This window comes from Castor canadensis, chromosome 10, assembly GCF_047511655.1.
Source record: "Castor canadensis chromosome 10, mCasCan1.hap1v2, whole genome shotgun sequence".
NCBI classification, from domain to species: domain Eukaryota; kingdom Metazoa; phylum Chordata; class Mammalia; order Rodentia; family Castoridae; genus Castor; species Castor canadensis.
Genome location: NC_133395.1, coordinates 144,121,067 through 144,134,533, shown reverse-complemented (window position 1 = coordinate 144,134,533; position 13,467 = coordinate 144,121,067). Strand labels below are relative to the sequence as shown.

Genomic DNA, 13,467 nt, shown 5'->3' with positions numbered 1-13,467 from the left:
TATCTGCTTCTAGAACTTTTAAGGCCATATTGAAAGCCTTGGTTATTTTGACTTTTTCTTGGTGTGAGCCATGATTAATAGATCTAACTTTCCTCCTCAGGTGTATAAATTCTCCAACAAGTGATGATCTTGAGAGCCTGTGGAGTGGCTCAAGTCATAGAGTGCCTGCCTAGCAAGTGTGAGGCCCTGAGTTGAAACCCCAGTGAGAGAGAGAGAGAGAGAGAGAGAGAGAACTCTTTCTTGTGTAATTTTATCTCATTGTTGAAAGACGGTCACGGTTGGGCATTTCCTTTAACCACACGCATTCTCTGAGCCTGAGAGATAGATTTACATCTTTCAGGTTGGAGAGATAGCCCCAACTCCTTCCTAGGCAGTGAAACAGTTATTTCTACCATTTTTGGAAGTCAAAGTTTAGGTCATCAGCAGATTTAGTCAGAATGGTACTTCTTGATAGTTCTGCAGTGGATGTGCAGAATGGAGAGGTTCTTTTTCTTTTTGGTATTTATTTGGTGCTGGGGGTGGAACCCAGGCCCTCACACATGCTAAGCATAGTGCTGTACCACTGAGCTATACCCCAAGCCTCCACAGGAGACATTCCTAACAAGTTTGTTCCGCTAGTATTTACCAGCATTAAGTTGCCTCTGAACAATTATGAGTTGTAAATTAGCAGCATTGCTCTTCTTGTTGGGTGATTTGGTTTCCAGTCCTAGCTTTTTCCACCTAAATGACTGTATGAACTTGGTAGCTCATTCATCTTGGGAGCCTTCTGTTTTCTGATCTATAAATGGAGATAATCATATTTGCCCTGCCCATGACAGCATCTCTTCCAAGGGCTACTGATGTTGTAAACTGGTAGACACAACATAAGGCAGGAGTAATAAGAAAACTAAAATCACAGCAGCTCTTTATGTTTGGGTAGTACTCGTTTCCATCTAAGGTCAACAAACTTCACAACTACCCTGTACAGTGTTTGGCCTAATAAGTATTTGTTTGTGTGTCTATTTGATCTCTATTGAATCTTTACTAATTGCTAAGTATTTCACTACTTTCCTATTTCACGCCACTAAGCAATACACTCCAAATACATGATCTCTTGATACTTGCATTCTAGCTGATCAGATAAATACAATGGTAAAAATTGATGAGTAAAGTATATAGAATGTTAGATGGTGAGCAGTCCTTGGGAAGAGAAAGCATTGCAATGGGGTGGTGGGAAAGTCTCACTAAGAAGGAGACATTTGGATAGATTTAAAGGAAGTGAGAGTGTGTTTGTGGCTCTGGGGAAAGAGCAGTAGAAGGGGCAGCAAGAGCAAAGGCCCTGAGGTTGGTGCATAAGCAAAAGCCATGTGGCATGAGTAAAGGTGAGGACGTTGACGAGTTAGAGAGGTAAGGGGGATGAGAAACCTGGTCAGATCTGATACAGCCTCAGATAGGAACTTTGGCTCTTATTCTGTTAAAGCAGAAAGCCATGAAGGAGTTCCAAAGATAGTAGTAACATGACGTCACTCAGGTTCTCACAGGACCCTCGGTGGGACTCATGGAGAATAGATGGAAGGGAGTCCAGAGAAGGAAGCACATGACCCTTTAGGGGGCACATAAGAAATGAAGACAGCGTGGACAATGGTGGCAGAGGTGGGCAGGTCAGGTTCTGGGTCTGTCTTGAATGTAGACTTGTAGGTAGAGTGAATGTGCTGCAGGGTGAGGAGAAAGGAGTTAAGGATGACTTCAAAGTGTTGGCTAAGTGGGTGAATGAGTCACTCATTAGGCCCTCTTTGCAGCTGAGGAAATTGAGATCCAGGAGGGCAGGGGTTCCTGCAGGTTGGCGCTCTACATGGTTAGTGGGGCTGGATGAGGATCTGCCTGTGGACCAGACTCTACAGTGTGTCTCTGTCCATCTGGTGCTGGGGGCGGGGGCTTGTGACCTGTCCCCTTGTTCCTACCACTGTGCTTCTCCTTGCAGAGGGAAACCCAGTGAGGTGCACAGCCACACCCGGTGGGCGGCCTCACCCTATGACTGCCCACTGGTGCTTCGGAGGCTCGTGCGCAAGGAAGACATCCGGGCTGGCTGCAAGTGTGTTGTGAAGGCACCCTTGGTGTCTGACTTGGAGCTGGAGCGCTTCCTGTCAGCACCCCGAGACCCCAGCCAAGTGCTAGTGTTCGGAATCATCTCAGGGCAGAACCACAGCACTGCCCAGCTGCAGTGGCTGCTGGACACACTGTACAGCAGTCAGCAGCAGGGCCGTGCCTCACCCTGCATCCAGGTTGGTCCTGGAGAGGAGGCCCCGAAGGTCAGCCTGGGTCATAGGTCAGAGGGAGACGGTACGAGGATGAGCTGGACATGTGCCAGTCTCTTTCAGTTCCTTTTCTCCCCAGGGCCTTGGCACATCTCTCTCCTGTCCGCAACATTTCACCCCATCTTCTCCCTCCTACTCATCCTCTGGTCCCTAAGCAAATGTCACCACACTGGGGCAAGTACTTCTGACCCTTGAGACAAAGTCAAGGCACTGTTGTCCTTTTCTTCCAGAGCACTTACCATGGTTTGTGGCTATTGACTGGTGTGAATATTTAGAGCAAAGAAAATGTCCACCCTGCATCCTCAGGATTCAGAAGATATTTGTATACTGTGCCAGACCCTGGGCACTTGCTCTTAGTGGGACATAAGCCAGTTCCTAGCAGCAGTGATAGTAGTGATAGCAGACCCCATGAGGGCCATGACAGGACAGCCGTGGGTGTACAGCAGCCTGGGGAATATGTACCTGCCACCTCCTGGGGTTAAGGGAGGGTCACCCAGGATACTTAGGCTTCGGCAAGCGGATGAGTGTCGCTGGCAGAGGCAAGGCCTGTGTAGGGCAGGATGGAGAGGTGGGCTGCTTGAGTCTCAGATCATTGCTGTTAAAGTCTAAAGAGATCTCCAGGCCCAAGGGTTAGGGATCACAGAACTCCTCTCCTCCCCCTACTGAGTTACCACCAAGTCAGCCCTCAGCATCCTCTGAACTGCAGTCAGTCCCTGCAGTGTTTGCACAGGCTAAGGGCTGGCCCTGTTCCCAGGTGGACCTGAGCAGGCTATGTGCACATGGGAGCTGGGTGTCCAGGCAGTGACTTCTTTCAAGTTGTCCTTCCCCTCCCACCTACTGGAATCCATGTTCTTTTACCCATTCCCTCTGCTGGTTGCAGAGGCCTGGGTTTTCACTTGTGCCCTGGTATGGGAAGAGGTGGTCTGCATGGCCACCCTCCCAGCCCTTCCACTCAGGAAGTACCTCCTCCCTGACCTTCTCCTCCTCCTCCTGCATGCCCACCCTTAGGGCTACAGTGTGTAGCCTATGCCAGGAGCTCAGCATTTGGAACCCTTCTGATCAGACACCAGGCACTCTTGTTTCCTGCAGTCAGCTTCCAATGTCATTTCATTCGGTGAATGTTTCTTGAGAACCTGCTCTGTGCCCATCTGTGTAAAGACAGATATAATCCTTGCCCTCGTGGGAATTTAGAGTTGACTTAGCTTATGTGAGGGCTATTAATTGTCCACCCATAATTGTCCCTAAGTGATAGGAATGCTCAGGTGACTCAGCCCAGTCCTAAGCAGCATGAGTGGGAACGAGGTCTGGCCTGAAGGGGTGAAGCTGATGAAGGAGTGGCTGTGAGGCTAAAGATAGACTAGGAGGGTGGTGGTGGATCTCACAGTGACTTAGCGCCCACCATGCTAAGACAGAACTGTCTCCTGACATTCTTATTCCCTGATAACTGTACTCCAGGTATAGTTCTAGGTTATACATTTTAAACTGAAGGCTGGAAATAGACAGATAAAGCCAGAAGAGAGCTCACTGGCCACGTTATAGGTCTGTAGCTTCCAAAAAGAAGAGAAAAGAGACAGTGAACTGATCAGACCCTACCTTAAGCTGTGGATTCAGTTCAGGTCCTTGTGCTGGACTTCATGGCTGGAAGGGCTATCAAGGGGCAGCCAGCGAGGGACAGGGGACTCAGGAATCCTCTGTGCTGTGGATCTTAGGCTTCAAGCATAAGACTCGAAGCACAGCTCCCATCTTCAAACCTCTGGAACCTCTGCAGGATGAGGAAGGGGTCCCATTCTGCGAACCACAGAGGGCCAGGGGTGGTCATCTCAGAAATGGCCTTTCCCCGCAGAGGGCTCTGAGCAGATCCAGAGCACATCCTCTGGGGGCAGTCACAGGAGGGACTAAAGGGGAAATTCACGTGCATTTTCTTGCTTGGAGGTGATCAGCTCCCAAATTACCGTCTCACAGTGCCGGCACGATCCCTACCGCCTGTTACGGTATGACCTGGAGAGCCCCCTGCAGAAGGACCCACCCCTGCTGGTGAAGAAGTATGCTGTAGTGCGAGGGATGGTTCTGGTGAGCTGGGGCCCAGAGAGGGACAGGTCACGACTGTTGGTCACTACAGCCTCAGGACCCATGGTGGAGTCACAGATGCGGGAGGGGAGGGCAGGACTTTAGGGTCCTCTGCCTAGCCAGCCTGAGGACCAGAGAGCAGCACTAGCCAAGAATCACCCACGCACCCCTATCCTAGGAAGACTGAGGGGTCATGATGTTAAATGCAGAGAATTCAGTTCTCTTCACCTGTTGGCTTTCAATTATTTTATACCAAAAATGTAAAAACTTATGCATGTTCACTACCAAACACTTGGAAAATAAAATCTAGAAAATAAGGACATCCTCACATCTCCCAGAGACTCTCACTTGTTCATCCAACAGTTACATTCTAGGCCCCCTGCTAGGTCCATACCCATCTAACACCTCAGCCTGTGGCCTTTGCAGTCTTTTTTGGTGTGTTCAGATTGGAGATTTGCACAAAGAAAGTGGAGGGTAAGGAAACCTGTGCCCAGGGGCCCCATTCCATGAGCTTAACAGAACATCCAGATAGGTGGATTCAAGGCAGAGGGGCCAGATAGCTGTAGGTGGTTGGGTGGGAGCCTTGGGAGCAGGAAATGCACCTTTCTGGCCTCAGGGCCCTGGGAGGGCTTGTGAGTGAAGTGACAAATCCCTGGATGGGCACTTTGGGCCATCCTCTGTCTTGGAGGTCTGAGTAGCAGCCACACCTTCCTAGGCAGCTGGGGGAAGGCAGTGTCTCTTCCCCAGCCACCAAAGGCCTGCAACCTGACCCAGCTCTTTGAGGCCTTTGGCCAGTCTTGCTGAGTAGTCTCCCTGATACAGTGCCAATGGAGCCTTTCTTACTGTTTCCTTCCTGTCTGCCAACAGATGTTTGCTAGGGGGAAGCTTCTTTTTGGGGGCTGTGTTCTGAATGGATATGGCTTCAGCAAACAGAATCTGCTGAAACAGATCTTCCAGGCTCGGCAGGATTGCAAGATGGGCTACTTCCTGCCAGACAACTACAAATTTAGGTACACAGGGACAGGTGGAATGAGGCATGAGAAGGGTGGCGTGGAGAGGGCAGACTTGGGCTGTGTGAGCACTATGGGTGGGGAGAGCAGGTGTATCCCCAAGGAACGAAGTGGGGAGGAGCCAGAGACGGCAAGCATGGCCTCTAGCGGAGGTACACCTGCCCAAGCTTCAGCAAGAGGACATTGCATGTGAGTAGTAGAGAAGTGAGAGCAGGTGGTGAGGCCATGCTGTCAGTTTCTTTGGGATACAAGTTTGATTAAAGGACCATCTTGGAGAAAGAGGGACACGGGATGGTTTGCACAGTGCCCATTTCTGTTGGCTGCACCCCATCTCACTGGCCCACCCTAAATATACTCCCAGTTCATCCTCTGCATCGGTTGCCAGGAGGTCCATACAGACACGGCCATTCATGGAGTGGGCTTAGGCTCCAACTAACCAGGTGATGCTTCCTATGGAGCACCTCCTAGGTCAACTCCAGGGAGATGATTGGTGGTAGTCTCTTGCCTCGAGAAACATGCCACCTGGTCCAGGAAGGAACCTAGACGTTCCCAAAGGCTGCATCAGGGGAAGAAGAGCAGATTCCAGAATGCTCAGCAATGCAGTGCACTGGGAAACTTGCCAGGTCAGGAGTTCCAAGACGAGGGTTAGCTAGGTGACCATGTTTCCAAAGCTTCAGCTCCCCACCTTTAAAATGAAGAAACTAATGCCCACCTCATGGGACTGTGAGGGGTTCATGGAGGGTGTTTGCTAAAGAGCTTTATCAAAGTGAAGTAATAAGTAAACATGCGCTAACCTTAGCCAGGCTCACATCTGTAACCCTGAGATTGGGAGGGTTGAAGTTTGAGGCTAGCCCTGGCAAATAGTTCACGAATAGTTACTTTCATCCTATTTCAAAAGTAACCAGAGCAAAAAGGGACTGGAGGTATGGCTCAAGTGTTAGAATGCCTGCTTTGCAAGCATGAAGCCCTGAGTTCAAATTCCAGTCCCTCCAAAAAAACAAAAAAAGCCACAAACCCAAACCTTATCTTATGCAAACCTGGGCTGCCTGTGATGCACCCCCACAGCTCTGAGTCTTTGTCCCTCATTCCCATATAGACCCCACAGTTTTCTATCCTGATGTAAGACTCACTCCAGGGAGCCATGGGCCTTGTCAGTGTCTGCCTGACTCTGAGGTTTGGGGAGTCTACCCCTGGAGGATCCATGGAGGTCACACTAAATGTCACCAGCACCTGAGAGCACTCAGTAGAGAAGGCAGGGTGAGGAGGAGCCTGTGGGTTTCACTGAGCCCCATCACCGAGACTCAAGGAGAGAGAGGATGGGAGGTCCCTGGAGACCAGCCCATCGACAAGCCCAGGGAGAGGGGAAGACAAGACCAGGGGCTCTCTGGGCTGAGGAAGAAGTGTGCCAAAGGCAGGAGGGTCAGAGACACAAAGGTGCTTTCAGCATGCAAAAGAAGGCTGGCTTACTGCCTGGTAGATAGGGAGTAGGCACCCTCGTCTATTTGGATGTGATAACAAAAATACCATAAACTGAGTGGCTTATAAATAGCAGACATTTATTTCTCACAGTTTTGGAGGCTGCAAAGACCAAGAACAAGGCACTGGCAGATTGGTGAGGGCCTCTTCCTCAGACATGGCCCTGTCTCCTTGTGTCCTCAAATGGCCAAAGGGACAGGGCAGTCTCCCATGGGAATCTTTTATAAGGACATGAATCCCATTCATGAGGGCCCACCCTCCTGACCTAATCATGTACCAAAGACCCCACCTCCTAATACCATCATCTTGGGATGAGGATCTCAACATAAGAATTTGGGATGACACAAAATCAGGCCATGTCAGGGGATGCCAGGAAGCAGTTACAAAGAGACACAGCTGTCCAGCTTCAGCCGTCCTCATAGTGAGGCTGTCTTTAACAGGAAAGGATGCCTGAGCCTCAAATGCATGGGGGCATGGAAAAGGGCGTACTGCTTCTAGTAGCTGTGTGTGTGTGCCAACCATTTACCCTCTCTGTGCGTCAGCTTCTTCAAGACTAAGGATTGTTTTCACCTTGTTGGGTTGTGGGGATTAGACACACTAGTTTGTGTGCAGTGTTGGAACTTACTGACATCTCCTGAGAGATTACTAGCCGCAGCTGTCAGTGATAGGATTGTTAAGAAAATGAGTTCTGGTCTCCTTACATCCAAGGGTCTGAAAGAGCTTAATGGTGTGCTTCCAACAGTCTTCAATAATTTTTGAGAAATGATGGGCAAGGAATTAGAAAACTAGACACACACACACACACACACACACACACATGAATTAGACACACATACACAAAGGTGGTCTAGGTTCTTGGCTGGAAAGGAGCAGATTCCTAAACTATAACCCAGTAGGACTCTTCTGATTCTAGAATAGCCTATGAGGTTTATAGCTTGTGAGTTCATACAGGGAGTCTTTACAAGTTATGTTGCTGTACTATCCCTGTAACCTCTCTGAAACGAACCACTCTGTACTTGTGGTATCAACACAATCACCTGTTCCTTATTCCTTATATCTTTCATGGTCCAGGCTGCCAGGGCTCAGCTAGGGTGGTTCATGCCTACCCAGGGGCCTTATGCTTCACTGTCAGCAGTCAGTGGGACAGAGTCATCACAAAGACTTGCTCACTCCCAAGCCTGGTAGTCCGTGCTGGCTGTCAGGCAGGACCTGTGCATGTGGCTTCTCCAAGTAGCCTGGGCTTCCTCACAACATTGCAGCTGGTTCTGTGAGCCAGACAGAAGCTTGTCTTGCCTTTTACGACTTAGCCCCATAAGTCAGGTAGTGTTACACATTGAAGTCCCTAGGACCAGCACAAAGTCAAGGGAGGAGAATTAGATTCCACTTCTTGGTGGAGAGGCATGTTGAAGAATTTGTGGACACTTTTTTGGTTGTGTGGTTTTTTGAGACAGGATTTATGTAGCCCAGGTGACCTCAATCTTGCTATGTAGACCAGATGGCCTCAAACTCATGATCCTCCTGCCTCAGCCTCCCAAGTGCTGAGATTACAGGTATGGACCACCATGCCCGACTTCTGTAGACATGTTTTAAAGGCACTCCATCTGCCTTGGTTCCTGCTACTTTGTGATGAGATTATCACTGAGAGGTGAGCTGTCAGCCTAAGTGCTGTGGCTTACAGAAGACACTGGATGAACTCTCCAGTGTCCTCATGGACCAAATTGGCCCATGTGGCTCAGGCCCATTGAACTAGTTCAATGGTAGCCTAAAGAGCAGACCTCTGTGCTTGGCTACTTTTTTCTAATCTGCAACTTGGATGAACACACTGAAGACTTACTGACATGTGCCATTGATAAGGAGACATATCTGAATGAAGGTTTTAGTGTGCTCAGCCACTAGGAGATGGCTCAGAGGAAGAACAAACTTTCACTGTTAGGTTTGGAAGGTGTGCAGTCGGTGGCTGTGGCAATCCCAGTGTGATGGGCCATTGTGCTGAAAGTAAACCTTGGCAGTCAGAAGGGCTGGAGTGTAGAGCAAGGTATGTGTGCACCTAGAATGGACATTTTGTTTCTGGGCCCTCTGATTCCAGAGGGACGTTGGCTAATAGCTTTGCATTCAGCGCTCTGGGAGGCCTCACCATCCCGTGGTGGGAGTCATGTCTTCCTTCCCCAGGGCACTCACCTGGAACCTCCATTTCCAGGTTCTGCATCTGCAAATTCAGCCAACTATGAATCAAAAAATTTGAGAAAAAATTGCATCTGTACTGAACACGTACAGACTTTTTTCTTCTCCTAGCTCCCTAAACAATCCAATAAAACAACTATTCGCATTGCATTTAATTGCCCTCGTATTGCAAGTCATCTAAAAATGATTTAAAGTATGTGGGAGGATGTGTAGGTCATATGCAAAGACTGCTCAGTTGTGGTGCTTGCCTTGAGCATCTGAGAATTTTGGTGCTAGCAGGAAGGGGTGGGGGAGGGGGTCCTGGAACCGATTCCCCCCCCCCATAGGAAGGACAACTGTTGTTTTACTCTGTTCAGTTTTGGGCAGGTCTGTCAGAGGAGTCTAGGAAACCATTCCTTGCAGGTAGTGAGGTGGACAGAAGGAATTGGTCAGCAGAGTCAACACTGGGAAGGCAGACAGGGCTGGGAGCTGGGTCAGAAAGGCCAGATGGTCACTAGGCTGGAGCAACTCAATCTCCCCTTTCCTTGGAGGAGTCAGCTGTAGAGGCACTCCTCAACCTGAGCCTGGGGTCTGTGAGGCCCCCAGCAGGCAAGGGCTAGGAGGAGAAAGAGGAGCCAGGAGGGGAGCTTGGCTGAAGTACCCAGGGAAAAGTGTTCTGGGGAGGCCTTGTGACTCTATCCGACACTGGGATGTGCAAGGTGCTTTTAGAGTAGACTGGCTTCTGACAAACAGAGCAGAAGGATAGGGGCCTGCCCAGCTGCAGATACCTGGTAGAAGGCTGTAGGGCATCTGGGAGTGTTGTCTGGGTCTCTGGGAAGCCCCAGACAGCTCTTCCTGAACAGCAAATATGGTTCAGAAGGAGACTATAGGTCCCACTGTGCATGTCAAGCTGTGCCAGCCAGGGAGGCTAGGTGACTCCATGTTACTGTTGACCTCTTCCTTCCCTTCTCTGTGACCTCAACTCATCCTAGGGCCTGATACATAGGAAACTCTGGAGAATTGTTCACTAAATGATGACCTAGGGTTGGATTTGTCCCAGGGAAGCAGGATTCAGGCTACTGTGAGAAAAGGCTGGCTGACAGCCAGGTGAGCCCACTGATGCCTGGGCTGCTGTGGTCATATACCTCTCCCCAACCCCCTGACCCCGAGAACCTCTAGTGATGGGAGGCTCCTCCCTCCCATGGCAGCTCAAGTTTTCACCTAAGAGTCATGTCAGTCCTTCATTACAACATGAATGAACCTTAGGGAATCATATGGTATGATTCCACCTGTCTGAGGTATGTAGAGTCACCAAATTCTTAAAGAGAAAATAGCATATTGGGTGCCACGGACTGGGGTGGAGAACAAGGAGTTTAATGGGTACAGAGTTTGAGTTTTGCAACATGAAAAGGTTCTAGAAACCAGTTGCACAACAATGCGAATATTATTTCCACTGTATACTTAAAAATGTTTAGAGTATGTAGTTAAGAATGGTTAAGAAGTGTCTGGAGTAAAGCTCAGTGGTAGAGGGCTGTGCTCAGCAGGCACAAGGTCTTGGGTTCCATCTCTAATATCTCACACACACACACACACAAAATGGTTAAGAGGTAAATGTTACATTATATCCTTTTCAACCACAATTAGAAGAAAGAAAAATGGGATGAGTGGAGGCTGCTGTGTGCCAGGAACTTGCAAACATAGGGAGGAAGAGGGCTGTTTTCCTAGCCAGATAGCTGAGCTGAACTCCTGGCAAGTCCCATTCTGGTAACCCCAGTCTCATTCTTGCCGGGCCGTGAACCTCTGTGCACTGCTCCACGATCTGCCTACATGTTTATCTCTGTCCATTCGCAGCCTGGAGCCCCGGTGTGACTGCTCCCCTCCCTCCGGAAACATTCCTGGGGTGCCTGCACTGCAGTCTCCTCCTCACCTGCAAGCCCATGCTGGAGCCTCTCTGAGCCTGCAGCAAAGATGGCCAGACTGAGTGGGGATAGGTGAGAAGAAGCCTGTGGGCCAGGCTTGTGCCACAGAGGGAGCTGCTCCATTCCTGTCGTTGACTCCCAGGACTGGGGATGAGTAGAGCTATACTAAGATGAGACTCACCCAATGCTCCTGGCTCAGTCAACAGAGGCCCAGCTGGGACGGCCTGGAGACCAGAATCCACGAGGTTCTGGAGGCTCCTGGCCCCAGCCTGGCCTTTGCCTGCTCTCCTTCCTTACAGAGAAGGTAGTGACCACCCTCCCTAGTGCATAGCTATCCTAGACTCTGGCTCCACGCCCAGCTCAGCCCTTCTCTTTGGGCCCTTCCCCTCTGGGTTTTCTTGGACACTCTGTGGCTGGAGCATCAGCACTATGGGTATAGGGAAGACAAAGACTCTCTCACTGGTGTCATACCTCTGGGCCCCAGGCATTAGTAGATCCTGAGAGCTTCCATCTTGGAAGGGCTCAGCAGGCTGGTCTGGCAAGAAAGTCTCAACACAGAGCACAATTTAGAACTTGTCCTGAGCACAAGCTGCTGGTGAGTCCAGACTAAGTCCACCTGCACATAACACTCGCCCCTTTTCCCTCACCTCCCTCACCTCCCTCACCAGGTCAGGGCAGACTGATCTGTGCCCATGAGCAGACAGGCCCTGTCCTGCTGTTCTCATGCTCCAGTGAGGACTAGGTATGAGAGATACTGACACAGGGCAATGTGGTAACCATAGGGAGGCTGAGAGGGGGAGAAGACAGACCAGGAAAAGAAAGCAGCCAGCTTCTTGCAGCAGCCCAAGAGGGTTTTGTGGGAGGCAGGTACATGGTACAGCAGAAGGTAAGGAGAAGGCAGCCTGAGCCCCAGCCAGGGCAGCTGTCTCCTTTCTGAGTGGGGCCAGAGCTATGGCAGGCTTGGAGGAGGAATCCTGTCAGCAGGCAGCTAGGCTGTAGAAGATGCCCTGGAGGAGGACACAGCCAGGGGGGCTGGGAGCCTTTGCTTTTTCCCTTCATTGTGGCACCCTCCTGCTGGGGCCTCTCTGAAAGGCTAGTCTCCCATATGCTGAGGATCAGAGTAAACTGGTGGGCTCTCTATGTCCTCTACCTGCTAGCTAGGTCCCCAGCATAGGAATGTGCCTCTTCTGCCATCTTGGCCCCAAGTCTGGTACTGGACTGGTACACATGGCCCCGAGAGTGTCTGGAGAGAAGGTGTCCTGTGATGCCCCTTTGTGGTGCTTCCTTCAGGGTGTAATATTAGCCATCATGGAGAGGAGAGTGGAGCTGTGAGCTCCAAGCTCTGCTGCTAGGCAATGTGAGAGTCTAGAAAGGCTTCCACCTGCAGAAACCTGAGCTAGAAACCCTTGTTACAGCACACGCACATTGGTGATGGGGAAACTGAGGCCCCGTGAAGGTAGGAATATGACCTGGATAGGAAGTAAGGCTGGGCTATGTGCAACATGGCTTTGCCCTCTCTGGGCCTCAGTCATGCCCCTGGGGGATGGAGCATAATCCTTTCATGGCCGTTCTTCCAGGGGTGAGTTGAGAGAATCAAATGCTGTTGGAGATGGGTCCATTTTCTGCAGTGACAAAGTGCTTTCTAAACAGTTGTGTCCCTGTCAGCTGGAAGCCCATGTACATGTAATATGCTCAGTAGAACTCCGAGCACTTTGCAAACCATCATGAAATCTGTAAAAGACAAAGTGCTTTGTAAATTGCATATGCCTAGTAAGTCATGGCAGGCTTCAGGAGCTGCCATGTGCCTGCCCATAAACTAGGAAGCAGCTATAAACTGCTGGGCGCCCTCATGGACCCGAACAAGTGTTCCTTCTGAACAGCAGAGCACTTCGTAAGCTGCTGTGAGCTGTGCAAAGTACAGCTGTATAAATTGTGAAGTACTCCTACCCTGCAAAGCACTTTGTAAACCACAGGCGCTCTGTAAAGTTCCAAGCACCTTATAAACTATCAAGTGCCCTGTAAAGTGCAGAGTACACTACAGACTAGAATGAGAGCTGTGAAGATAATGTGGAGTGTAAATGCTGTGTGGTCTTATGAACTTCAAGTCAAGGCTTTGTAAGCTGTTTGGTACTATCCAGATGTGGGGGCCCTTTACCCCTGTGCCACTGCAAAGCGCCACTGCCTCTTGCCACCCTAGAAAAGAGAGGAGGCTGAGTCAGGGTAAGAGGAGCAGGCATGGAGGGGAGGGGTAAGGCTACAGTATCAGGAGAGCCATGGCTCTCCTTGGGTTGGTAGTACTGGGGCCCACACCCTTGTCAGCTGCATTCACCCCTTCAAGGGTGACACTGTAAACAATGGGCCCAGAAAGGGGCCACCTGAATTATGGCAATTTGCCCTTGCTGGCTGCTTGGACAAGGGCCCTCCTTCAGCCCGAGGAAGCCGCTGAGGACAGCCAAGCAGGAACTGGATGGCAGGAAAAGGGCCAGGAAAGTCAGCTTTTGCAACTTGATCTGACAGACAGTGTGGAGTCATTAAGGTCCC

General features: G+C 50.3%; 1 protein-coding gene across 1 annotated transcript in view; it reads left to right on the top strand.

The window, feature by feature from the left end:
- C10H3orf20 (chromosome 10 C3orf20 homolog) overlaps nucleotides 1-13,467 on the top strand; it is a 55,583-nt gene that overhangs the window by 38,135 nt on the left and 3,981 nt on the right. Inside the window, 3 exon segments of the mRNA XM_074044483.1 lie at nucleotides 1,961-2,261; nucleotides 4,257-4,364; nucleotides 5,229-5,371. Coding sequence (XP_073900584.1) covers nucleotides 1,961-2,261; nucleotides 4,257-4,364; nucleotides 5,229-5,371 — 552 coding nt within the window.